At 42.7% G+C, this 24,424-nt stretch overlaps 2 protein-coding genes across 2 annotated transcripts in view; one reads left to right on the forward strand and one right to left on the reverse strand.

Moving 5' to 3' along the window:
• Positions 1-774, forward strand: part of POLG2 (DNA polymerase gamma 2, accessory subunit) — a gene marked incomplete at its 5' end in the record, with an annotated part of 22,519 nt that extends 21,745 nt beyond the window's left edge. Inside the window, one exon of the mRNA XM_082860221.1 lies at positions 722-774. The remainder of the gene's footprint in view (positions 1-721) is intronic.
• Positions 1-24,065, reverse strand: part of MILR1 (mast cell immunoglobulin like receptor 1) — a 26,106-nt gene extending 2,041 nt beyond the window's left edge. Inside the window, 9 exon segments of the mRNA XM_082860224.1 lie at positions 3,537-3,617; positions 4,035-4,103; positions 4,230-4,233; positions 4,237-4,286; positions 4,816-4,905; positions 11,278-11,391; positions 13,019-13,303; positions 17,863-18,123; positions 23,615-24,065. Coding sequence (XP_082716350.1) covers positions 3,565-3,617; positions 4,035-4,103; positions 4,230-4,233; positions 4,237-4,286; positions 4,816-4,905; positions 11,278-11,391; positions 13,019-13,303; positions 17,863-18,123; positions 23,615-23,702 — 1,014 coding nt within the window. The 5' untranslated portion in view covers positions 23,703-24,065 and the 3' untranslated portion in view covers positions 3,537-3,564.
• Between the last annotated feature and the right edge of the window lie 359 nt (positions 24,066-24,424).

Raw genomic sequence — 24,424 nt, forward strand, 5'->3', positions numbered from 1 at the left:
AGCCCACGCACCACAACGAAGAGTAGCCCCCGCTCACCACAACTAGAGAAAGCCCGCGCCCAGCAACAAAGACCCAACGCAGCCAAAAATAAATATATAAATAAATTTAAAAAAAGAACCAAAGGGAAACTTCTAGACATGAAAAAAGTGTAACTATTGAAATGAAAACTCAATAGATCCTCTTCCTCTTCCTTTTCTTCTTCCCCTCCTAAACAATTCATGCAAAAGCCACGCGGGTGGGGCTCAACATCTGCTCAGTGGGTAGGTACAGGCGGAAGCCACAGAAATTCAGAGTTGGGTGAGGAGGGAGTTGTGAGGATAAGTACACTTGACACTTAACTGCCCATGGCAGTTATTATTATTGTCGTTATTATAGTTGTTACAAAGGAAATGTTGAGAGATGGCAGAGCAACCACCAGTCACATCCTCTGGGCCCCACCTCTGATTCCAGCTGCATCTGAGGCCTCACCCACTTTGTGCTGACAGCTTTCTTGCTTTAACTATACAATACATATCACTCCTTTTCTGCCCTGGGGCTTTCCAGTGCCCTGGGTGAGACGCCAATGGAAGTGCACTTGGAATGCCCACATGCACAGCCTAGAAGTGGGAGATGCATCACCTCCTGGGCAGCCCTTAGTGGGGGATGGAAGCTGATGGGTAAATGCTTCTCACTATCAGTCCTCAAGTGGACAATTCTGAGAGACATTTTTTCACTCTGCAGATGGTTCCAGTGGGGTCAAGCGCCAGTTGCCCACAGCAATGCCCAGCTCAACCTTATACCTTGTTCTGGCTTTTCCTCCAGTCCCTCACACCTGTTCCCTAGTGTCCCTTCTGTTCCACACAAGGCCTTTTCTCAGGCTCTGCTTTCCAGGCTAGCTCAGGATAAGACTATCAGAAGGCCCTAGAAAGTAGCCCTGGGAAACGGAATTCCTCCCAGGATGAATGGCAATAAGGACTCTGTTGCCGGTGGTAAGGGGAGTGGAGATAATCCTTACATGCCATAGCTTCACAATTTCTAAGACTTTCCCCTGCAGTGGGGAAGGGAGCAGAGGTAGATAATGAAGCACTAGGTTATGCAATAGTTCTAGCACTTGAAAGGCATGAGGCAATAGTAATTATATGGATTGTGGAGTTGGTTGGCTTCTACTAACTGCTTTAGAAGCTTTGCAAGAGAAAATGAGAGGCTGTCAATTCAGGGCATGCTGTGAAACCCAGGGGCATTCTGGACTTCAAGACCTCAAAAGGTCTTCATAGGGGACTTCCCTGGTGGTCCAGTGGGTAAGACTCCACACTCCCAATGCAGGGGGCCTGAGTTCGATCCCTGGTTGGGGAACTAGATCCTGCATGCATGCCACAATGAAGAAGCAACTAAGACCCAGTGCAGCCTGCATACATACATACATAAAAAAATAAGGTCTTAATAGGATCAAATCCAGTTACTGGTATGCTCATTAATTTGCTAGCCCCTCCCCACCCCTTTCCTTCTCTATTTCACTCTCCCTGGGCCCTCATATAAACAACCTGTACCAAGTCCTTGCCTCAGGCTCTGCTTCATGATTGAGACATGAAGAAGCAACGGTGGCCAAGTCACTAAGTTTATAACCTCAAAGACTTAATGATTTCTAAGGGGAGCAGCCGATTAGTATGACTCAAGCTAAGCATGATCAATCATACTATGAATAGCTAGTCATTGTTTTAGTTCTTACTTTGTGCCAAGCCCTGTTCCAAACCTTTTACATCCATTACCTGAGTTAATTCTCACAGCAGCTCCATGATGTAGGTATTATTTCTCTCTCTCCCCCTCCTCTCCCCCACCCTCTCAAATGAGGAAACTGAAGCCCAGGGAGTTTATGTAACTTACTCAGAGTCACACAGTTAGCACAGGACTGAACCTGGATTCAGCTCACTCTGACTCCACAGCCCTCACACTCTTAGCCTCTGTGATATACCGATTTCTTCCAAATAACAGTATCAACAGAGAAAGGGGGGAAATTATGTTCATGAATGCTGCTTTAGGCAACAAAATCCTCAAATTCATCTGGACCTGTGTGCACAATATCCTTTCCCACCGTGAAGATGCATTCCCACAGCCAGTGCTGCTGCTGTTCTTTGCTGGGATTTAAGTCCCAGTTCAACCACGTACCAAGCTAGGGATGACCCTGAGAAATTATCCCATTTAAGCCTAAATTTTCTTACCTGTAAAAGCAAGTTAATAATACTGGCCTTGTAGGTGTTCCACAGATTTAGTGTCTAATAGCTATGATTTTGCTAGTCAAAGGTCCATTGTTGGGAACAGAGAAAAAGAACAGAGCAGAACAATTTTGGTCAAGTTATTTTGTTTGTCTGGAACCCAAGAAATGCCTCTTGGCTTTACTGGACTTAACTTATAACTCCTAGGATAAGAGATTCAAACCAGAAATAATTTTGTTCCCTGAAGTGGGCTGAATGTTGGCTCCCCAAAAAGACAAGTCCTAACTCCTGGAACCTGTGAATATCACCTTATTTGGAAAAAGTGTCTTTACAGCTGTAATTAATAAGTTAAGGATCTCAAGATGAGGTCAACCTGGATTGACCTAAATCTGCTGACCAGTGTCTTTATAAGAGAAAGGCAGAGTGAGAGAAGGCCACGTGAAGATGAGGCAGAGATTGGAGAGGTGCTGCCACAAGCCACGAAACACCAGGAGCCACCAGAAACTGGAAGCAGCAAGTGAGACTTCTGCCCCAGAGCCTTTGGAGGGAGCGCAGCCCTGCTGGCACCTTGACTTTGGATTTCTGACCTCTGGAACTGTAAGAAAATACATTTCTGTTGTTTTAAGCCACCAGTTTGTGGTAATTTGTTACATCAGTCCTGGGAAACTAATCTACTTCTCTCTTCTCCCCCAAGTCAACTCTGCGCTGTTCTCTTGACAGAGAGCTGATGGGAAATGCAGCATATAAAGGCATGCCTTTGACATGACCTAAATCTTGATGACTGAGAAAGTCCATGGAAATCAATATAAATAATTTTACAGGCTTCCAGAAGCTGAGAGCAAATTTTAATGGCAATGGATAATAAATGTGTACTTGTTGAGTAATCTTGCCTTCCTCCAATGGTGACTGCAGGTGCCATTTTCTTCAGACACCTTTTCAAGGTCACCAGTTTTTGTTTTAGAATTTAGACATGGCTTTTGCTCTGTGTGTCTGCTTCTGAACTTTTAATGGGCATAGGGATGGGTAGATGATCGTTGTAGCGCTTCCAGGATGCACTTATGAAGAGCATAGTGGTTGAACAATTATTCTTTATTAAATGGTGTGGTCATGGGGGAAATGGTCCATGCCTAAAAATAGCAAAAGTATTTAAAAACTGTCACTAGTCAGGATCCTATCTGACAAACCTGTTGTCTGATGATAGGATTGGATGTACCTGAAAGGGCCAAAGGATAGTGTTTAAACATGAAAAACAGTGATTCACTTTAGGTAACCAGGTGAAACCTTTTTAAGTGTCAATCAGGTTTGCTTTTTCGTTATGGAAATCAGCTTTATAAAAAGCATCTTACCCTGAGATGTAGTTTCTATCTTTAAATCTCAGAAGATGAGTTCAGAATAGACATATCCAGTTTTACAATCATTACAGGTTTCTATAATATAAAAGAGAAAGTAATTCAGTAAACTTAGGATATATATCCATAGAAGCTCTTAAAAAATTCTATTTTAATAGCTGGGTGGCCTGACAGAACCAAGTATTAACTGTATTTTTTTTTCCTGGACTATATTAAATGATGTATTCTTGAAAAGTTTTTAGAAGTGCACCTGCATCCTTCTCTCTGGATTTTTTATATGATATCCTCCCCTCCACATCCTTCTCTCCTCCCCATCTACCCATCTCCTGATGAAATTTGTTAGGAGCCATGGTACTGATTGCTATTGGTTTCCTAGGGTATGCATGTTGCCCCCATTCATCCCATCCTTGGGTTCCTAAAGCCTAGGAGTATGGTGACCTCACAGAGACTACTCTCCCATTTCGATAGCATCCCTTATCCCAAACTGTGGCTCACCCTGGTCTCTCGGTGCCACCTCCTGGAACATGGGGGTGGCATAATGTATCTCCTGAGAGTATTCAGTCCCTGGGTAAAAGACAAGAAACAGAGTTATTGGGCCTATAATCCAAATCTCTGATCACTTGAGGGCAGTGGCTTGCCAGCTACCCTCACAATGTCATGTCACCTCTGGACTTTGCAGAGAGTATTTACCATCTCAGGCTTTGGAAACACATTGCCTTGGTTCTAAGCCTGGCACAGATTTCTCATCTGTACAGTGGGAATGATATAAATTGGGAGTTAGTGGCGTTTGTACCAGACAGTGCAGGTAAATTGCTTAGCACTGTGCCTGGCACATGACCGGCCCTCAGTCAGCGTTGGCTGGAATTGTTCTCATTGTTGGCCAAGGTCCTGGGTCTGTTTACTATAAAGCAGCAAATGATGCCAGCCTTAAGAGGTGATCATCAAAGAGATTGGAACATAGTGTGGATCATTCTGAACTGATAGAAAAAAATCTCCAAGATACGTTGTTAAGTGAAAAAATCAAGGTGTAGAATGACATATCTATGACATGCTACCATTGCTACCATTTATTTAGATGCTAACATACACATAAAATATCTGTGGAAGGATTTTAAAATTGGTTAATGCCTCTGGAAAGTGGGATAGGGTGTCGGGATGGGAGGGAGACACTATACTCTGCTTCTGCAATTTTTTACACATGTGTCTGTACGACCTTAAAAATTTTTTAAAGACAAAAACCCCAAACCAACCAGAATCACCAACAAAGTTCTCTTACCTGCTTGATTTTTACAGATATTTGTATATATTGCATCTTCCACGGGTGTATTTCCATAGACTCTGGGTGCATTATCTTTCATAGCTTTTCCTATATAAATTGGTGCAGAATCATTAAATTAAACTACTTTAGCCACAGGAGGGGAATTCCCCAGAGTTCTGAAATAATGACCTGCTCCAATGGCCTAAACTGTTGTCTATTAAAGGAAAACCATAGACTCAGCAAGGAGTCCATAGCATCTGCTTCTCTAAGGCAGGAACCCTTCTGATTTATTTTCTTGGGTCTGCAAATAACATCCTTTGCCTATCAGATTATGCTTGAGATGGCCAGAGACACCTTTTCTTTCCTTCGCTGAAAAGAATAGGCTGTAAAAAGCTTTGTAATATCTGTGATAGTATATTACCCAGCTGACTTCCATTTAGTCCTGGCCAGTACTCAAGAATATTAATTCCACTTTTGTAAGACCCTGCGCTTTTTGTAGGAAGAGGAGACATGTTTTTTAAAAGTATGAGATGCAATAAATTTAAGAGGATTGAAATCATATCAAGCATCCTTTCTGATCACAACAGTATGAGACTAGAAATCACCTACAATAAAAACACTGCAAAAAACACAAACACATGGAGGATAAACAATATGCTCCTAACCAACCAATGAGTCACTGAAGAAATTAAAGAGGAAATTAAAAATATACCTGGAGACAAATGAAAATGGAAGCACAACCATCCAAAATCTAAGGGACCCAGCAAAAGCAGTTCTAAGAGAGAAGTTTATTGCAATACAATCCTAGCTCAGGAAACAAGAAAAATCATAAATAAACAACCTAACTTTACACCTAAAGGAAATAGAAAAAGAAGAAAAGTTAGTACAAGGAAAGAAATAATAAAGATCAGAGTAGGAATAAGTGAAATAGAGACTAAAAGAAAACAATAGAAAAGATTGATGAAACTAAGAACTGGTTCTATGAAAAGCCAAACAAAATTGATACACCTTTAGCTAGGTTCATCAAGAAAATAGAGAGCTCAAATAAATAAAATCAGAAATGAAAGAAGTTAAAACTGACACCACAGAAATACAAAGGGCTTTAAGAGATTACTACAAACAATTATACACCAATAAAATAGAAAACCTAGAAGAAATGGATAAATTCCTAAAATGTACACTCTCCTAAGACTCAATCAGGAAGAAATAGAAAATATGAAGAGACCAATTACCATTCAATATGAAATTGCATCAGTAATCAAAAAACTCCCAACAAACAAAAGTCCCAGACCAGATGGCTTCACAGGTGAATTCTACAAAATGTTGAAGAGGAAGGAACACTTTCAGACTCATTCTATGAGGCCAGTATCACCCTGATATCAAAACCAGACAAAGACACCAGAGAAAAAGAAAATTACAGGCCAGGGCTTCCCTGGTGGCGCAGTGGTTGAGAGTCTGCCTGCCGATGCAGGGGACGCGGGTTCGTGCCCCGGTCTGGGAAGATCCCACAAGCCGTGGAGTGGCTAGGCCCGTGAGCCATGGCCGCTGAGCCTGCACATCTGGAGGCTGTGCTCCACAATGGGAGAGGCCACAACAGTGAGAGGCCCACGTACCACACACACAAAAAAAAATTACAGGCCAATATAACTGATGAACATAGATGCAAAAAGCTTCAACAAAATATTAGCAAACCAAATTCAACAACATATTGAAAGGATCACACACCATGATCAAGTGAGATTTGTCCCAGAGATAGAAGGATGTTTCAATATCCGCAAATCAACGTGATACACCACATTAACAAATTGCATAACAATTATATGATCATCTCAATAGATGCAGAAAAAGATTTGGACAAAATTCAACATCAATTTACGGTAAAAACTGTCAACGTGGGTATAGAGGGAACATACCTCAACATAATAAAGACCATATATAACAAGCCCATGGCTAACATTATACTCAGTAATGAAAAGCTGAAAGCATTTCCTCTAAGATCAGGAACAAGACAAGGATGCTCACTCTTGCCACTTTATTGAAAATAGTGTTGGTAGTCCTAGCCATAGCAATCAGACAAGAAGAAGAAAAAAAGGAATCCAAATTGGAAAGAAAAAAGTAAAACTGTCACTGTTTGCAGATGACATACTATATATATAGAAAATCCTAAAGATGCCACCAAAGAATTAGAACTATTAGAACAAATAAATGAATTCAGTAAAGTTGCAGGATACAAAATTAATATACAGAAATCAGTTGCATTTCTATACACCAAAAATGAACTATCTGAAAGAGAAATTAAGAAAACAATCCTATTTGTAATTGCACCAAAAAGAATAAAATACCTAGGAATAAATCTAACCAAGGAGGTAAAAGACCTGTACTTGGAAAACTATAAGACACTGATGAAAGAAATTGAACACAACACAAACAAATGGAAAGATATACCATGCTCACAGATTGGAAGAATTAATATTGTAAATGACTGTACTCCCCAAGGCAATCTACAGGTTCAGTGCAATCCTTGTCAAATTAGCAATGGGATTTTTCACAGAATTAGGACAAATAATTCTAACATTTGCATGGAAACACAAAAGACCTCAAATAGCCAAAACAACCCTGAGAAAGAACAAAGCTGGAGGTATCATGCTCTCTAATTTCAAACTGTACTACAGAGGTACAATAATCAAAGCAGTATGGGACTGGCACAGAAAACAGACACATAGATCAATGAAACAGACTAGAGTGCCCAGAAATGAACCCATGCTCATATGGTCAATTAATTTACAACAAAGGAGGTAAGAATATACAATTGGGAACAACAACACAGTAAATGGCATCGGGAAAACTGGACAGCCACATGCAAAAGAATCAACTGGCCTACTTTCTCACACCATCTACAAAAATAAACTCAAAATGGATTAAAGACCTAAATGTAAGATCCAAAACCATAAAACACCCAGAAGAAAACATACGTAGTATGCTCTTTGACATTGCTCTTAGCAATATTTTTTTGGCTCTGTCTCCTCAGGCAAGGGAAGCAAAAGCAAAAATAAACAAATGGGACTACATCAAACTAGCACAGTGAAGGAGATTATCAACAAAACAGAAAAGCAGCCTACTGAATGGGAGAAGATATTTGCAAATGATATGTCTGATAAGGGGTTAATATCCAAAATGTACAAAGAATTCATGCAACTCAACATCAAAAAACCAAGCCCAATTTAAAAACAGGCAGGGAGTTCCCTGGTGGTCCAGTGGGTAAGACTGTGCTCCCAATGCAGGGGGCCTGGGTTCGATCCCTGACGGGGAACTAGATCCTGCATGCATGGCGCAACTAAGAGTTCGCAGGCCACAACTAAGAGCCCGCATGCTGCAACTAAAAGATCCCACATGCCACAACTAAGACCTGGTGTGGCCAAAAACAAACAAGTAAATAAATATTTTTTTTTAATTACCCCATTAAAAAAAAAAAAAGTAAAAGCAGGCGGAGGAACTGTATAGACATTTTCCAAAGAGGACATACAGATGGCCAACAGGCACATGAAAAGATGCTCAACATCACTAAATCATCAGGGAAATGCAAATGAAAACCACAATGAGATATCACCTCACACCGGTCAGAATAGCTACCATCAAAAAGATAACTAACAGGGCTTCCCTGGTGGCGCAGTGGTTGAGAGTCCGCCTGCCGATGCAGGGGACACAGGTTCGTGCCCCGGTCCGGGAAGATCCCACATGCCGTGGACCGGCTGGGCCTGTGAGCCATGGCTGCTGAGCCTGCGTGTCTGGAGCCTGTGCTCCGCAACGGGAGACGCCACAGCAGTGAGAGGCCCGCGTACCGCAAAATAAAAAAAAAAAAAAAGATAACTAACAAGTGTTGGCAAGGATGCGGAGTAAAGGAAACCCTCATGCACTGTTGGTGGGAATGTAAATTGCTGCAGCCAATATGGAAAACAGTATGGAGGTTTCTCAAAAAATTAAAAATATGATCCAGCAATTCCACTTCTGGATATTTTTCTGAAGAAAAAAACCACTAATTTTAAAAGATACATGCACCCCTGTGTTCACTACAGCATTATTTACAACAAACAGCCAAGCTATGGAAGCAATCTAAGTGTCTGTTGATAGATGAATGGATAAAGAAGATGTGGTATGTGGTACACACACAATGGAATATTACTCAGCCATAATGAAGAATGAAATCTTGCCACTTGTGACAACATAGATGCACCTAGAGGGTATTATGCTAAGTGAAATGAGTCAGACAGAGAAAGACAAATACTGTATGATTTCACTTATATGTGGAATCTGGAAAACAAAACAAATGAACAAACATAACAAAAAACAGACACATAGATACAGAGAACAAACAGGTGGTTGCCACAGAGGTGGGGGGTGAATGAAATAAGTGAGAGAGATTAAGAAGTATAAACTTCAAGTTACAAAATAAATGTCAGGGACTTCCCTGGTGGTGCAGTGGTTAAGACTCTGTACTCCCAATTCAGGGGGCCCGGGTTTGATCCCTGGTCAGGGAACTAGATCCCACATGCATGCCGCAACTACAAGTTTGCATGCCACAACTAACGAGCCCAGGTACCAGAACTAAGGAGTCCGCCTGCTGCAACTAAGACCCAGTGCAACCAAAATAAATAACTAAATAAATATACACAAAATAAATGAGTCACAGGGATGAAATGTACAGCATGGGAAATATAGTCAATAATATTGTAATAGCTTTGTAACGAGACTTATCATGGTGGTCATTTTGTAATGTATAGAAATTCGAAGCACTCTGTTGTGCACGTGAAACTAACATAGTGTTGTAGGTTAATTATACTTCAATTTTAAAATGCTTTACATTACAAAAAAATTTTTTTTTAATGTGTGAGATGTATACATCTTGACATCTGTTTTCAAGTTTCCTGTCAACTGGGTCCTGGATTTCCATGAATTAGGACTTTAGAGATGGAAGAAGGCCAAGAGCCTAACATGTATCACTTAGTTCTCTCCCCAGGTCTGACAGTATCTCCCACGGCCCCATTTTACAGGTCAGAACGCTGAGGCTCAGGCAGGTGAAGGAGCCCACTCAATGCCCCGAAGCTCACTGGCAGGTGTCGGTCCTGAGACACAAACTGTCTTTTGTGTAAATCTCAATATTCCTCCGTAGTAGCGTGCCAGATGAAAAGGCCACTTTGAAATCTTAACTAGAGGTCATAAGGCGTGAATTATGAAACGTAGTAAATAGGTTTAATGCAGCACTTAAGGTGGGGCAGAGAGAATGAGGCTCTTTTTGTCTTCATGTACTGAGCTTCCTCCGAGTGGCAGACCCAGTGAGGACACTGAAAACTACAAAGCAAAGCTCTGGCAGTCTGAACCCACTACGTCATTTGCAGGCTTTGTGCAAAATGAAAATGCAGGGCCTCTTGTTTAAAAATTATTGAGATTTGTACACCCACGTTCAAAGCAGCACTACTCACAATAGCCAAAAGGTGGAAGAAATCCAAGAGTTCATTGATGGGTGAACGGGTAAACAAAGTGTTTGTGTGTGTGTGTATGTACACATATGTGCGTGTGTGTGTGTATATATATGTGTGTGTATATATATATGTGTGTGTGTATATATATATAATGGAATATTATTCAGCTTTTAAAATGAAGGAAAAAAATTTTTTGGGCCCCATCGCATGGCTTGTGGGATCTTAGTTCCCTGACCACAGATCAAACCCGTGCTCCCTGAAGTGGAAGCGTGGAGTTTTAACCCCTGAACCTCCAGGGAAGTCCTGAAATGAAGGAAATTCTGACACGTATACAACAGCGATGAACCTTGAGGACATTGTGTTAAATGAAATAAGCCAGTTACAAAAGGACAAATACTGTATGATTCCACCTATATGCGATTTCTAAAGTAGTCAAATTCATAGACAGAAAGTAGAATGGTGTTTGCCAGGGGCTGGGAGGAGAGAGAAATAAATGGGGAGTTACTGTTGAATGGGTACAGAGCTTCAGTTTTTGCAAGATGAAAAAGTGGATGGCTGGTGTAGGTTGCACAGGAATGTGAATGTACTTAATGCCACTGAATATATACTTAACAATGGCCAACAGGGTAAATTTTATTGTTATGCATATTTTACCACAATTAAAAATTAATACTAAAAATTTTTTTTTATTGTATTACGAATTTCAAGACAGTGACAGCGGAGCATTAAACTGTCTCCTTAGCACGGGGCCCTGTGTGACTGCACAGGTCACACACCCACAAGCAGTCTAAATAGGGAAGTCTTTACCAGAGAAAAGAGAACTGTGCTATGTGTGAACCGTTCAGGAAGTCGTTCATTACCTTCTCCTTTTGCATCTTTTCCTTCTCTTCTCATTTTCTTCACATCCCATTTCTGATTCCCCTTTCCCTTCCTCCTTGCCCTCACCCTGCTGTCTGTATCCAAAACCCAGGGAAAACAATGGCAAAGCTCCTAAGGAACTTACTTGCTTTGTACTTTGGTAGCATCCAAAATGCCAGAATTAGGATTATTACTATTAGCACCAGAAGCAGAAACCCCAGAAGCAGTAGCTGCAGGCAGAAAGGACAGCTCTCTCCTCCTGGAAGAAGACAGCATTCATTGGTCACTGCACAGCCTTCTTTTCCAATGATATTGAATTGTGAAATGTTCTGGAAAGGGTGATCACGACTGTCTCCCAGGTTAACCAATGTACCCTGAACCCTGAATCCCTGCCCTGCAACTTGAGAGTTAACTTGTTAGTGAGGTTCTTAAGGTTTATACCAAGTCCATCTTCCACAAGGGGTCATACACAAGGAAGAAAAAGCAGCACAGCATTTAACAGACAGATGTTGGCTACGTTGTTAGGGTTATAAGCCTGAGAACAGCCTGGCCATTTATTGGGCAAAGGCTTTAGTCATGTCGGCATGATTTATGTCACCCAAATACCTGCCACTTATTGAGTGTTAATTATATGCAGTCATTGTGTTAAGCACTTTACATGCATTACCTTATTTTTCTCATTGGTATTACTCCCATTTTACAATCAAGTAGAGTAAGCCTCAGAGAGGTTAAGTGACTTTCCTAAAGTCACACAGCTAGTGAATTGAAGGCTGTGATTTGTAGGCGAAAGCCTGACTCTGGAGCCTGACTCCAACAGGTTGCCTCACTTGTTAGAACTTACTGAACACCCAGGTGTGGGCTCTGATCTTCTGAGGATGAGGCCACATGAGGTGTTCAATGCCCAATTGTGCCTGCTACCTTTGCTAACCTAATTTTTGTTCTATCCTCCTACCTCGACCAATGTCCCTTCATAAGGCCAGATTTAAATCTAAAATTCTCAGACTCCTCAGAGTTCTGCACTGGAACATGACAGTATGGGGAGAGCCAGCCCCAGCCCTAGCCTGGCCCCCTTTCCACCCAGGCTCTGACATGCACCCTAAGGAGCCTGACATGCTTGTGGACACCCCCAGCCTGCATGGCCAAATGCCATCCCCCCACTCCCCACAAACAACTCCCTTGGTGTGGGCCCTGGAATGTTCACATCCTTACCATGGTCCACCCTTGGGAGGATGAGCTGGGAAGGAGACTTGTGCAGGCCCTGGAAGGTGGGTTCTGATCTGATTGGATAGGGAATTCAGGTATAGGAACCTAGAGTAAGGTATAGAAAAGTGGGGGTATAGGATCCAGGCAGACAAATCCCCATGGCTTATAGGAAGCTTATGGGAAGACACATGGCTAAGAAGCACCAGAGCAGTGCCTTCCAAAACACAAGGTTGGGACAGGAGCCATTCTTGCCTCAAGGAAAGGGTGGCACTGGAAGTCTAGACTCACCAAGCATTAAACAGCCAAGCAGGTGAGTACAGGTGTTGGAAGTGAATTTTAAAAATGATTTTAAAAAAGCAAAAGAAAATCAAGAGACCCAGCAGCTTCAAGAAAAATGCAAATTCTAATGTGACTGCTTAGAACCTGAGCAGTGAAAAGTCAAGACAGGAAGCAGGGTCAAGTCAGGAAGTCTTACTATTGATACAAGGTCCCTTCCTGCACCACTTTCCAGGCTTTTCTTTGGTTTCTTTATGGCAGAAAGCAAACCCATCAGAACGTGTGGACCCTACAGAAGGAAAAGCATTTGGAAGCAGGTGGGCAAAGTGGGAAATGGGCAGGCAGAGGAGTAGCTGGTTTCTGGAAGTAAATCCAGATCCTGTTGAAAGAGTTCAGGTCGCCTTTACCTGTTGAGGGTATGGTGATGAGTTGACTGTATTTTGCATGGTCAGGCAATCTGTTTTTAGCTTCACACCTATACTCTTTCCCTTCTCCAGTGTTATTCTTGGTTAAGTTAAATTCAGCAGGCTCCCTTACATTCTTGGAGATAACTGGTGATATGGCCATGTTTTTTTCAAAGAAAGTATAATTGATGGGCAGAGAGCCGTTGAATGAGATGCAGCGTAGCATTACGTATCTGTCTGTTTTTGTTTGAACAACACTGATGTTCAGCACTGGTGCAGTCACTGGATCTAGAAAAATAAAGTGCATGTTAAACAGATAAGCAGATTGGGTTCACTCACTCAGTCCACAAACATGGATGGGAGCCCTACTCTATTCCCAGCTGTTAACCCAAAGATGGATGACACCCCTCTTGAGAAGTCAAGTTGCTCACAAGAAGCTCCATCAGGAAGGATCAGTGGGTATGTGGTTAACCCCATGCCTCGTGGCATGAACCAGGTTCCGAGAAAGCCAGAGGGTGGAGGACGTCTCTGCTTTGAGGAATCAGAGCGCAAACTTGCCTTTCATCAGAATTCACAATTTGTTTGTGGCTGATAGTATAATTTTGTCAAAGATCCAGCTCCAAGTATGTAGTTGAGAGGTGCTTTTATTCCCAATCATTGTAAGATTGCAGTGGGTTTATTTTAAATCAAAGAAATCTAAAAATAGCATCTTTTCTAACTGTATTGTCATTTATAGAATTCGGCTGTACAATTGTCTTTCACTTCCTCCCGAAAGAAGGAAGTAATCCTGATAGAGTCAAGGGAAATTCTTGACCAGAAATGAGTGGGTCTGGTAAGCTCTGTAAGATCATACCCTATATAATAAATTATATAGCTGGATAGTGGGAGAATCCAGCTATATAATTTATTATATAATTCATTAATAAAACAGTATTATAGGGAAAGGAAAGATAATTGTTGAGTATCCATCATGTGTTGGGGTCACTACCCACATTATCTTGTTTCACTTCACAACAGTACTACAAGGTGGACAGCATCATGCCCATTGCACAGTTGAGCCAACTGTGATTCAGAGGCCACAGAGCTAGTAAATGGCAGAGCCAGGGCCAACTCCCAAGCATATGCGTTTGTGTTTAATAACACTGTGTCAATTTAACAATCTGGCGCAGAAACAATGAAATTCGTTGTTTAAGTCAAATCAAAGAAAATAATTTAGTCTTGTTGCTCCATCCCTCCCCTGAGCAGGAATCCCTGTGGCAGCATCCTTGACAGAATGGCACCCAGTGATGGTGGCCTCAAAGAGCAACTTTGTTTGGGAATAGCATCAATAGGATGTTTTTCCTATGGAACTGAAATCTACCTCCTGTAATTTTCAGGAAGGAGGAGTTGAAACATTCATGAAGAAGCAGAGAGCATGGATTTCTCTCTGAGATAAGATGATTCAAACTAGAAGTACACTTCCCTGAGAGTTTGTAAAAGGACTGGTAAAGTGTATCACAGCATCACAGTGATCAAGGGAAGGGAGTGGTGACTCTTCAATAAATTAATTATATGTTTTAAATTAAAGGAGTATTTTAATGGGACTTCCCTGGTGGTGCATTGGTTAAGAATCTGCCTGCCAATGCAGGGGACAAGGGTTCAAGCCCTGGTCCAGGAAGATCCCACATTACGTGGAGCAACTAAGCCCGTGCGCCACAACTACTGAGCCTGCTCTCTAGAGCCCGCAAGCCACAACTACTGAGCCCGCGTGCCACAACTACTGAAGCCCGCACGCCACAACTACTGAAGCCTGTGCACTCTAGGGCCAGCGTGCTGCAACTACTGAACCCCACATGCCTAGAGCCCGTGCTCTGCAACAAGAGAAGCCACAGCAATGAGAAGCCTGCACGCTGCAGCAAAGGCCCAGGGCAGCTGAAAATCAATCAATCAGTCAATCAATCAAGGGGTCCTTTAAGGCTCATTCAGTTGCCACCTTCCCCAGAAAACTTTTCCTTAGTCCTCCAGGCGGAATTTCTCCCTCTTCCTCTGCTTCCTGTAGCACTTGGTCCCATCCTCTTAATACTTTTCTACTTCTTATTACATGATCCACTTGGATGTCTCCTGGTCACCTCAAACATAACCTGTTTGAAACTGAACTCTAGTTAATCTGCTAGTTAGTGAGTCAATTGGTAGGTAGATAAACATATGTTAAAATCCTGTTCTTTTTTAAAATGTTTTTATTCATTCAATCATTCATTTATTTTCATTGTGCTAAGAACAGTTAACATGAGATCTACCTTCTTAACAAATGTTTAAGTGCACGGTAAAGCACTGTTAACTATAGTCACAGTGTTGTACAGCAGGATCTCTAGAACGTACTCGTCTTGCATAACCAAAACTTTATACCCATTGAACAACAACTTCCATTTTTGCCCATCTCAGTAAACGACACCACTCCTCATCAGCTGATCACACTTGACATCTGGAAGTCATTCTTGATTCCTTCCTCACCTTTACTACCTGTGATTCCAAATCTAATCAATCAGCAAGTCCTGTTGTTTCCTTCTCCAAAATATATTTTGAATCCATCCACTTCTCTCCATCTCCATCATTGTTTGTCTCCTGGATGACGGCAGAAGCCTCCCAACCGATCCCCAACCTCTACCCTTGCCCTGCCCCACCCAGGATGAATTAACATTGAAGGTGATAAATTGGGCTTGATAAATAGGCCTGACTTGGCTCCCCCTCCCTTTCCAGTCTCACCTGGGGTCACACTCCCCTCATCAGACCTCCAGCCATACCAGTGTCCTATTAGGTCCTTCCCAACAGCCAAGTTCTTTCTTAAGTTGGAGCCACCGGCACAGGTTATTGTCCCTTGACTAGAGCCTTTTTTCCCTGTCTCTTCACATAGCTAACCCCTTCTCATCCTTCAGGGCTCTTCTTAAATGCCATCCCTATAGAAAGGCCTTCCCTAACTACCCTATCTGAGGAGGTCACTCCCCCATCCCCGACCTTTCTCCATCACTGTGCCAGTTTCTTTTTCTTTATAACAATCCACACAGTTTGTGATTATGAATTTATTTGGGTACTTGGGTTTTATGCTTCCCCAAATAGACTGTAAGCTCCACCAAGGCAGGAACTAATATATATCCAGGGCTCGGCACATCGGGGATATCATTAAATATTTGATGAGTGAATCAGTGATTCATGAATTTGTGTTCACAGCTCACATCCCTTACTGGGTTGGGGATAAGATCATGTCCTAGGCATCATCGAAACCCTGGCAGCATCCAACACAATTACTTGCATGGGGTCGGCATTCAGTAGGTATTTATTAATCTGACGTAAATGAAGATGATGCAGGTTTTTATAATCTATTTAAAAAGTTCTACAGGATGGTATAATTACTGTAACACATTGCAAGAAACTTGTGCATTTGCTCTGAAGGCAGGATGTGGGAAGATTGTATACATATCTGTGGGATGGAAGCTCAGGAGATGAAGACTTGGGGCTTTTTAAATCAATTGATTTAAGGCTTCAGCCTTGCACAGGAAGCTAGTGGTACACAGGTTCCCTGATGCCTATTCTGTTGCTCTTTCTGCAAAACCAGGCTGCCCAGTCCAGCAGGAATCTGACCACCAGAGAATATTATCAGCCAGGGTACTGCCCTCACATCATCCACTACATCCCAGACCATGTTTGCATGGTCTTCTTCTTTTTACATTTCATTTACAATTATGGCTTCCATTGAGTTTGTGTTCAAATTTGTCCTAAGATGGTTGGCTCTAATCCAGAGCCCACGGTATCCCCTCAAGTCTTAACGCAGAAATTTGCATCTGTCACATGTCTCAGGGAAAGTATCCACTGCTATCATTAGATTGTTAAAATGGTTATAACCTAAAAAGCTGAGCACCGTTGATCTAGAGCAGAGGCGTCCAGTGGAACTTCCTGTGGTGATGGAAATGTTCTGTGTCTGTGTTGTCTAATACAGCAGCCACCCCACATCTGTGGCTCTTGAGCACTTGAAATGTGACTAATGAGACTGAGGAAATGAATTTTTTAATTTCAAGTAATTTGAATTAACTTGAATTTAAACAAATAAAACATGTGGCTAGTGGCTACCATACTGGAGAGCACAGACCCAGAGAATCACTCAAAGATTCAATCAGTAAGTCAGGGCTCCTCTGTTTGGAAGACTCCAGGTACATATATTACCTGGAAACACTCTCTCCTTCTCCCAGGAGTCCACTATCAAGGTCATCTTCATGGATGAGGCCATTAATGCTAGGTTGTGAAAGGCTTGGGGTGGGAAGTTGGGAGTTCCCTGGTGGCCTAGTGGTTAGGATCCCGGGCTTTCACTGCCGTGGCCCAGGTTCAGTCCCTGGTCGGGGAACTGAGATCCTGCAGTATATCCTGCGTGTCGTGGCCAAAAGAATGTGGTTGGGCAGGAAGAGTGCAGGCTGATGGCCATTGCAAAGGGAAGAAGGTGGGAAAAGCCTGGGACGCTGGAGACCCTTGCCACAGGGTCCAACGTTGATTCTAAGACTTCTTATTTGAATCTTAAAAGAAAAAGTCTTTTTTTACCTACACAATGAGAATCCTAGAGTAAAGCATCTAGAAAAGGTCTCAACAACTTTTCAAATTGTTGATGTAAGACTTTTTGCCTCGGGCCATCAGCATATTATTATCTGAAACAGCCAAAAGTATTTGGAGAGAAAGTGAAATGGAATTATTAAGAAAAAAGATCTCAGTGACATACTTGCCAGGCTCTTGAGGGAGTGTTAACAAGCAGAACAGAGAGCCCATCCTAGAACAGGAAAGAATCCCTCCAAATCACAGGGCCGCCGAGTAACAAGCACTCTACTTACCGACAAATGTGAAGTTGAACTCACGACTGTATTTTGAACAGTTAGAAACTTGGGCTTTGCATTTGTAGGGGCCCAAGTCACGGGCTTCTGAGATTGTTAGGTTAAAAGTCATGGGTTCATTCTGGACGCTCAGGCATTTCTCACCCCGAAACAAAAAATAGGTGATCCGCAGTGATTTGTTCTGGTTGAAACAAGATAGAGATACATTCTGACCCCTCATGACTGCATCCGTTTGTGAGTTCAAATTTGGAGAAGGGAATTCTGGAAAGCAAAATAACACAAGAGAAAGTCCTTGTTACCATCCATCAGTAATAACTCAGTGGTTGTCTACCCACATTTCGTGGGTCAAGGTGGTGGAGACCCTCTGTTCCTGGTGAACTTCCCAAAGGTAGGGGACATTTCTTCCCTGCACAGCCAGGCTGGACAGTGTGTGAGGAAACCTCAGTGCCTACAGAGGCCTCTCCCAGTGAGAGACGGGTAGCCTTACCAAGCTGTTTTGTGCTGGTTAGGAACTGACTGGTCACCAGTACCAGACAAGGCCACTCTGTGACCATATTAGAGCAAGACAAAGACAAGATGACTCCATAATCATGTCTGAACACAGATGAAGACACGAACGTGGTCCAAAACACAAAAATGGCCAAGTATCCCTCTAAACAGCATGATTGGCTGCTGCTTCTTTATCAGTCAGAGCGTTTGCCTTGCACTGCTCTTATCTTTTAGATAAGAATTATTAAGGTTCCCAACCATATCATGATCTCCACTTCCTAGAAGAATCCAATTCAGAGTAAAGCCTGCTGCCTTGAATCTTCCTCCAAGTTACCTAACGCAAATCTTACTGTAAGATGCCCTCTTGCTTACTCCATGGTATGCATTTTCTCTTAAAACTCAACTTGGTTCAACTACACATGTGTCCCTGGTGATCTTTGGCTGGAGGACATTAACAGTTTGTACCTCTAAAAGATAAGGACTCTGGTAAAAATAACAATACCATTATCACACCTAAAAATTAACAATATTTTAAAAATATCATCAGATATCTAGTTAGTGTTCTAATTCCCCCAATTGTCTGATTTTTCTTTTAGAATCCATAATGGTCTATTGTAGTTAGTTGCTATGTTTCTTATGACTTTTTTCATCTGTAGACCTTTCTGTCTCTTTTCTTTCCCCCTGCACTTTGTTTTTTTTTAATAAATTTATTTATTTTATTTTTGGCTGCATTGGGTCTTTGTTGCTGCATGCGGGCTTTCTCTAGTTGCCGCGAGCAGGGCTACTCTTCGTTGTGGTACACGGGCTTCTCATTGTGGTGGCTTCTCGTTGTGGAGCATGGGCTCTAGGCGCACGGGCTTTAGTAGTTGTGCGTGGGCTCAGTAGTGGCTTGCAGGCTCTAGAGCACAGGCTCAGTAGTTGTGGTGCACGGGCCTAGCTGCTCCGTGGCATGTGGGATCTTCCCGGACCAGGGCTCAAACCCGTGTCCCCTGCATTGGCAGGCAGATTCTTAACCACTGCACCACCAGGGAAGCCCTTTATTTGTTGAAGATAGCAAGTTGTTTGCTCTGAAGTGTTTTCCATGGTCTGGATTTCATTAATTACATTCCCATGCTATCCTTTCCATATTCTTCTGTCTCCTGTCAGAGGCCTGATGAAATTCAGATTAGCTTTTATTTAGCAAGAATGCAGCATAGGGGGTAGGGTGTACTTCTATTAGGAGACACAGAATGTCTGGCTATCTTTTTGTTAGCAGACTTTGACGATAATTACCCAGAAAGCATTATTTCGTTAGAGGTTGCAAAATGGTGATATACCAATTCTATTTTTCCTTCTTCATTTGTCATCCGTAATTATCTGAAGAGAAACACCCTTGTCAACTCTTTGGTTACACTGAGGTACAGTTTGCATAGAAAAGGGAGGATAGGGGACCCTGGTGGTCCAGTGGTTAAGACTCTATGCTTCCAATGCAGGGGGTGCAGGTTCGATCCCTGGTCAGGGAACTAAGATCCCACATCCCGCGGCCAAAAAGAAGAAAAAAGAAAAGGGAGGATAAATACTTGGTTCTCTTCTGTTACTGACCAATTTTGAAAATAATGAGTTGGTTTCCTAGCATCTTGTAACAGTGAGATATTTCCCTTTATTGTTATTATTTTTTGTTTAAGAATCATTATGAACTCATAGATTTAAATGTATTTGATGTGTCTCAACCCACAACCCATTACGATTATTTTATTCTTATTGTCTCTTTTTTTTTTGGCTATAGGGAGCATCTGCAAACTGCCTTCTGCCTCCACAGCTGTGAACTGCTCCATGCCTCACTGAACCAATTTCTCAGCCCTGAGAATAGGTCAGTTTTGTTAAGCAGCTGTGTCTCATTTTAGGAGGCGGTGTTGGGGGTGGGGTCCCGCCAAAGTGAGGCCTTTGTAAGGGCAAAGCCATCAGCGTTTAATGGGAGGTACTTCTGTAGAAACAAAGGAAAAGCCAACTGTACAGCCTGGTCTGAGTCCAGAGGGTGGTCAGCTGGGGGGAATTCCAGGAGAGTGGTCTCCGTGCCTCCCTGTATGGGGGAGGGGCAAGGGCAGGTGGTGGCAGTTCTGCTGCTTTTCCTGGGCCGCAGTTGGAATGTGACCGTGGCGTTGGGTGAACTCTGAGCAGCCCCCACCCCGGCATTACCGAGGTTGTCCACATGTAATCTGTGTGATTTCTCTGAAGTTTATACTAAGTTGTCAAACTTCAGCTTGTAGGGAACTTTTCATTTTTCGTGGTTACAAATCAGAAGGGTAGGAGAGAAATTGGAAATGTTAACTGCTGACAACGAGACGTGGCCGTTCGACACCCCACAGGGTGTGCTGTACTATTACTGAAGCAGAGCTCTCTCCCTACAATCACCCCCGTTTTTTTTTTGTTTTTTTTTTGTTTTTTTTGCCGTACGTGGGCCTCTTACTGTTGTGGCCTCTCCCGTTGCGGAGCACAGGCTCCAGACGTGCAGGCTCAGCGGCCATGGCTCACGGGCCCAGTTGCTCCGTGGCATGTGGGATCTTCCCGGACCGGGGCACAAACCCGTGTCCCCTGCATCGGCAGGCGGACTCTCAACCAGTGCGCCACCAGGGAAGCCCCCCACCCCCATTCTTAATAGAGATAATTGAAGATTAATTAGTTTGCAAAATCAGTCTGGTCTCATTAAACTTGGCCTGATTATTGATATCAGTGCAGCAAGAGTAGATTGAACATGTAGGTCTTTTAAGTCTGCTTTGCTGGAACTTTTATAAGGAATTCCAGATTAGACTTTTAATAGCCTCTTGAGGCTAAGAAGCCAAGTCAGCAACTTGTCACAGACTGTACCTTCAGTACCCATGAATTTGGGTGAATTCCTCTCTTCTCGATGTCCCCAAGACATCCTGAGACCCCTGGACCTGCTAAGAAGTGACCTTTACTCACTTGTGAGTAAAAAAAAAAAAAAAAAAAAGAGGAATATAGGGAAATGTTTTTTATATCACCTGCTTGGAAAAAGTCTTCCAAGTAAGACACATGAAATAGCCATAAAGAAAAGACTGAGAAAAAATAACAATCCTAAAACTTTAAACTCCTCTATGGCAAAATTAAGAGATGTAAAAGGCTAGAAGAAAATACTTAAAACATAAACGAAAGCATAGTATTCTTTTTATATACATAAACCAACAGCAAATTAATAAGAAAAAGATAATCAAATAAATGGGCAAATAATCTGAATATGTAATTCCCAAAAGAAGAAATAGTGCTGGGGCTGAGGGATGGCTTGAGTGGAGGAGGGGTTTAGACCCCTCAAAAATGCCAAAACCTCCCTCCTTCTCTTTGATCTGGACAATTAATATTTTCTCAGCCTTATGTAAGCTCAGCTTCAAGATGAGACTTTGCCTCTCTTTCCAACCAGATAGCCATCCCTAAATGTCCTTTATATGGGTGTACTAGAGCTTTCACAGTCAACAGACATGAAAAAGAAGCTCAACTTTATGAGTGATGAGGCAACCATGAATTAAAACAACATGGAGGGCTTCCCTGGTAGCGCAGTGGTTAAGAATCTGCCTGCCAGTGCAAAGGACACGGGTTCGAGCCCTGGCCCAGGAATATCCCACATGCCGTGGAGCAACTAAGCCCGTGCACCACAACTACTGAGCCTGCGCTCTAGAGCCTGCAAGCCGCAACTACTGAGCCCATGTGCCACGACTACTGAAGCCCACACCCCTAGAGCCCGTGCTCCACAAGAGAAGCCATGACAATGAGAAGCCCACACACCTCAAGGAAGAGTAGCCCCCGCTCACCGCAACTAGAGAAAGCTCGCGCACAGCAACGAAGACCCAACACAGCCAAAAATAAATTAATTAATTTTTAAAAAAACAACATGGAGATATTATTTTGTACTCATCAGAGTGACACATTAAAAAACTGACTGTATCCACTGTTTGAGAGGGTGGGAAACTCACACTTACCCATGTGCGTGGTCAGTGTTGGTGACCATGCACAAGTTCAGCGTGTGGGGAGGGCAACTTAGCAGTATCTGTAACAATTCAAATGGACATGCCCTTGGACCCAGCCATTTCACTTCTAGGATTTTATCCTACATGAGCTCTCACACACTCATGTGTCCACAAAGCATGTTGTGTACAGTGATGTTTACTGCAGTATTGTTTCTATTACAAAGAAAAAAAATGGAACAACCAGTAAGGGGGTGATGGTTCAACGAATTAGGCCGTGGGACTTCCCTGATGGCGCAGTGGCTAAGACTCCGCACTCCCAGTGCAGGGCGTCTGGGTTCGATCCCTGCTCAGGGAACTAGATCACATGCATGCCGCAACTAACAGTTCGCGTGCCACAACTGAGGAGCCTGCAAGCTGCAACTAAGACCTGGCACAACCTAATTAATTAATTACTTTAAAAGATATTAAAAATTGTTTTTAAAAAATGAATTATGGCTGAGTCCTATTATGAATTGCCATGCAGCTGTTGAAAAGAAAGGAACTAAATCTAAATGTTCCTCTTAGAAAGATGTCTGGGATATATTGTTAATTTTAAAAAGGACAGGTCACAGAAGAGTTTGTTTCCTATGATATTGAAACAAAAAGGACTGTTAATAGTGGTTGCTTCTGGAAGTGGAGAGGGGAGAGGGATTGAGAGGATATAACAGAACTTTCACATTTTATAGTGTAGTAACAACAACGACCTGAGCTAGCATTTGTTGATGGTTCCTCATACACTCGGCTCTGTGCTGAGGCACATGGCTTGTCTCAGTCCCCACAACAACCCTCCCAGGGAAGTACTTTTATTTTCCCCACTTCACAGAGGATAGAAATTAAGCTTTAAGTGGTTTCCTTGTGCGCGCGGGCTGCCAGCTGGAAAACGGTAGAACCAGGGTTAGGACCACAACAGCCTAGCTCTATGGTGATAAACTGCCTCCCAGGATATATTTTTAGTGTTGCTTGACTTATTTTACAACAATTATGTGTTGATTTTTCTAATTAAAAAACAACAACAGAGAAAGAAGGAACCATTACATTGTAAAAAAAAAAAATCTCAATATTTTGTCTCTGAGTCTCAGGAAAGATTCTCCAACTCCCTTGCTAAAATCACTTCATTTTAAACAGTAGGTCATAGAAACGACTCTCCCTTTGGTTGTTCATCAGAAAGCACCGAAAAACCTGTTCATGAACGCGCATAATTTAAAGCTGACAGTCTCACCATTTCGGTGAAAACAGCTTTAGTACAAGAGAGAAATAAATGGACTTACCATTTGTTTTTCTCATTCTGTCACAATCCAGTGCAGCCTTCTGAACTGAAAGAGAGAAAAGCAACATGAGAAAACCCTTTTTCCACATGTTGTTTTGGTTTGGAGATTCAAGCTTCAAAATGGTAAGTGAGCCTTATACTTGACAGCAGGAAAAATGCCCCCAAAGAACAGTCTGTTCAAATGGCCCCCACGTTCTCCTAAATGAAATCGGGGAGGAGGGCAAAGGAGGCTTGGTGGGCTCCGGGGTTGGTGAGTCACACAGAGAACTTCCTCCTTTTTTTTTTTTTTTTTTTTTTTTTGGTACGCGAGCCTCTCACTGTTGTGGCCTCTCCCGTTGCGGAGCACAGGCTCCGGATGCGCAGGCTCAGTGGCCATGGCTCACGGGCCCAGCCGCTCTGCAGCATGTGGGATCTTCCCAGATCGGGGCACGAACCCGCGTCCCCTGCATCGGCAGGGGGACTCTCAACCACTGCGCCACCAGGGAAGCCCAAGAACTTCCTCCTTTTTGACCAAGTTAAAGAAATGGGAGTTGCATGGACAAGCCTGACATAAGATGACTGGTTGATGTGACCCTGTGCTCCTCTGTGAGCTCTTGTAGGCAGAGACAGATGTGACAGGTTGCCTCTAATTCAGGCTGGCAGGGAAGCTGGACAGTGGGAAAAAGAAAAAGTATTGTCTTTATGCAAACCCACCCAATCGTCTCTTTCTAGATATGGCCTGTGTCCAAAGGAATTTAGTGGAAGCTTGGTTTAGTCTTGGGAAGCAATACTGACTGTGTAGAGAGACACAGGGAAACATGGCAGCAGAAAT

This window comes from Leucopleurus acutus (assembly GCF_964270905.1).
Source record: "Leucopleurus acutus genome assembly, chromosome: 19".
Classification (NCBI taxonomy): Eukaryota; Metazoa; Chordata; class Mammalia; order Artiodactyla; family Delphinidae; genus Leucopleurus; species Leucopleurus acutus.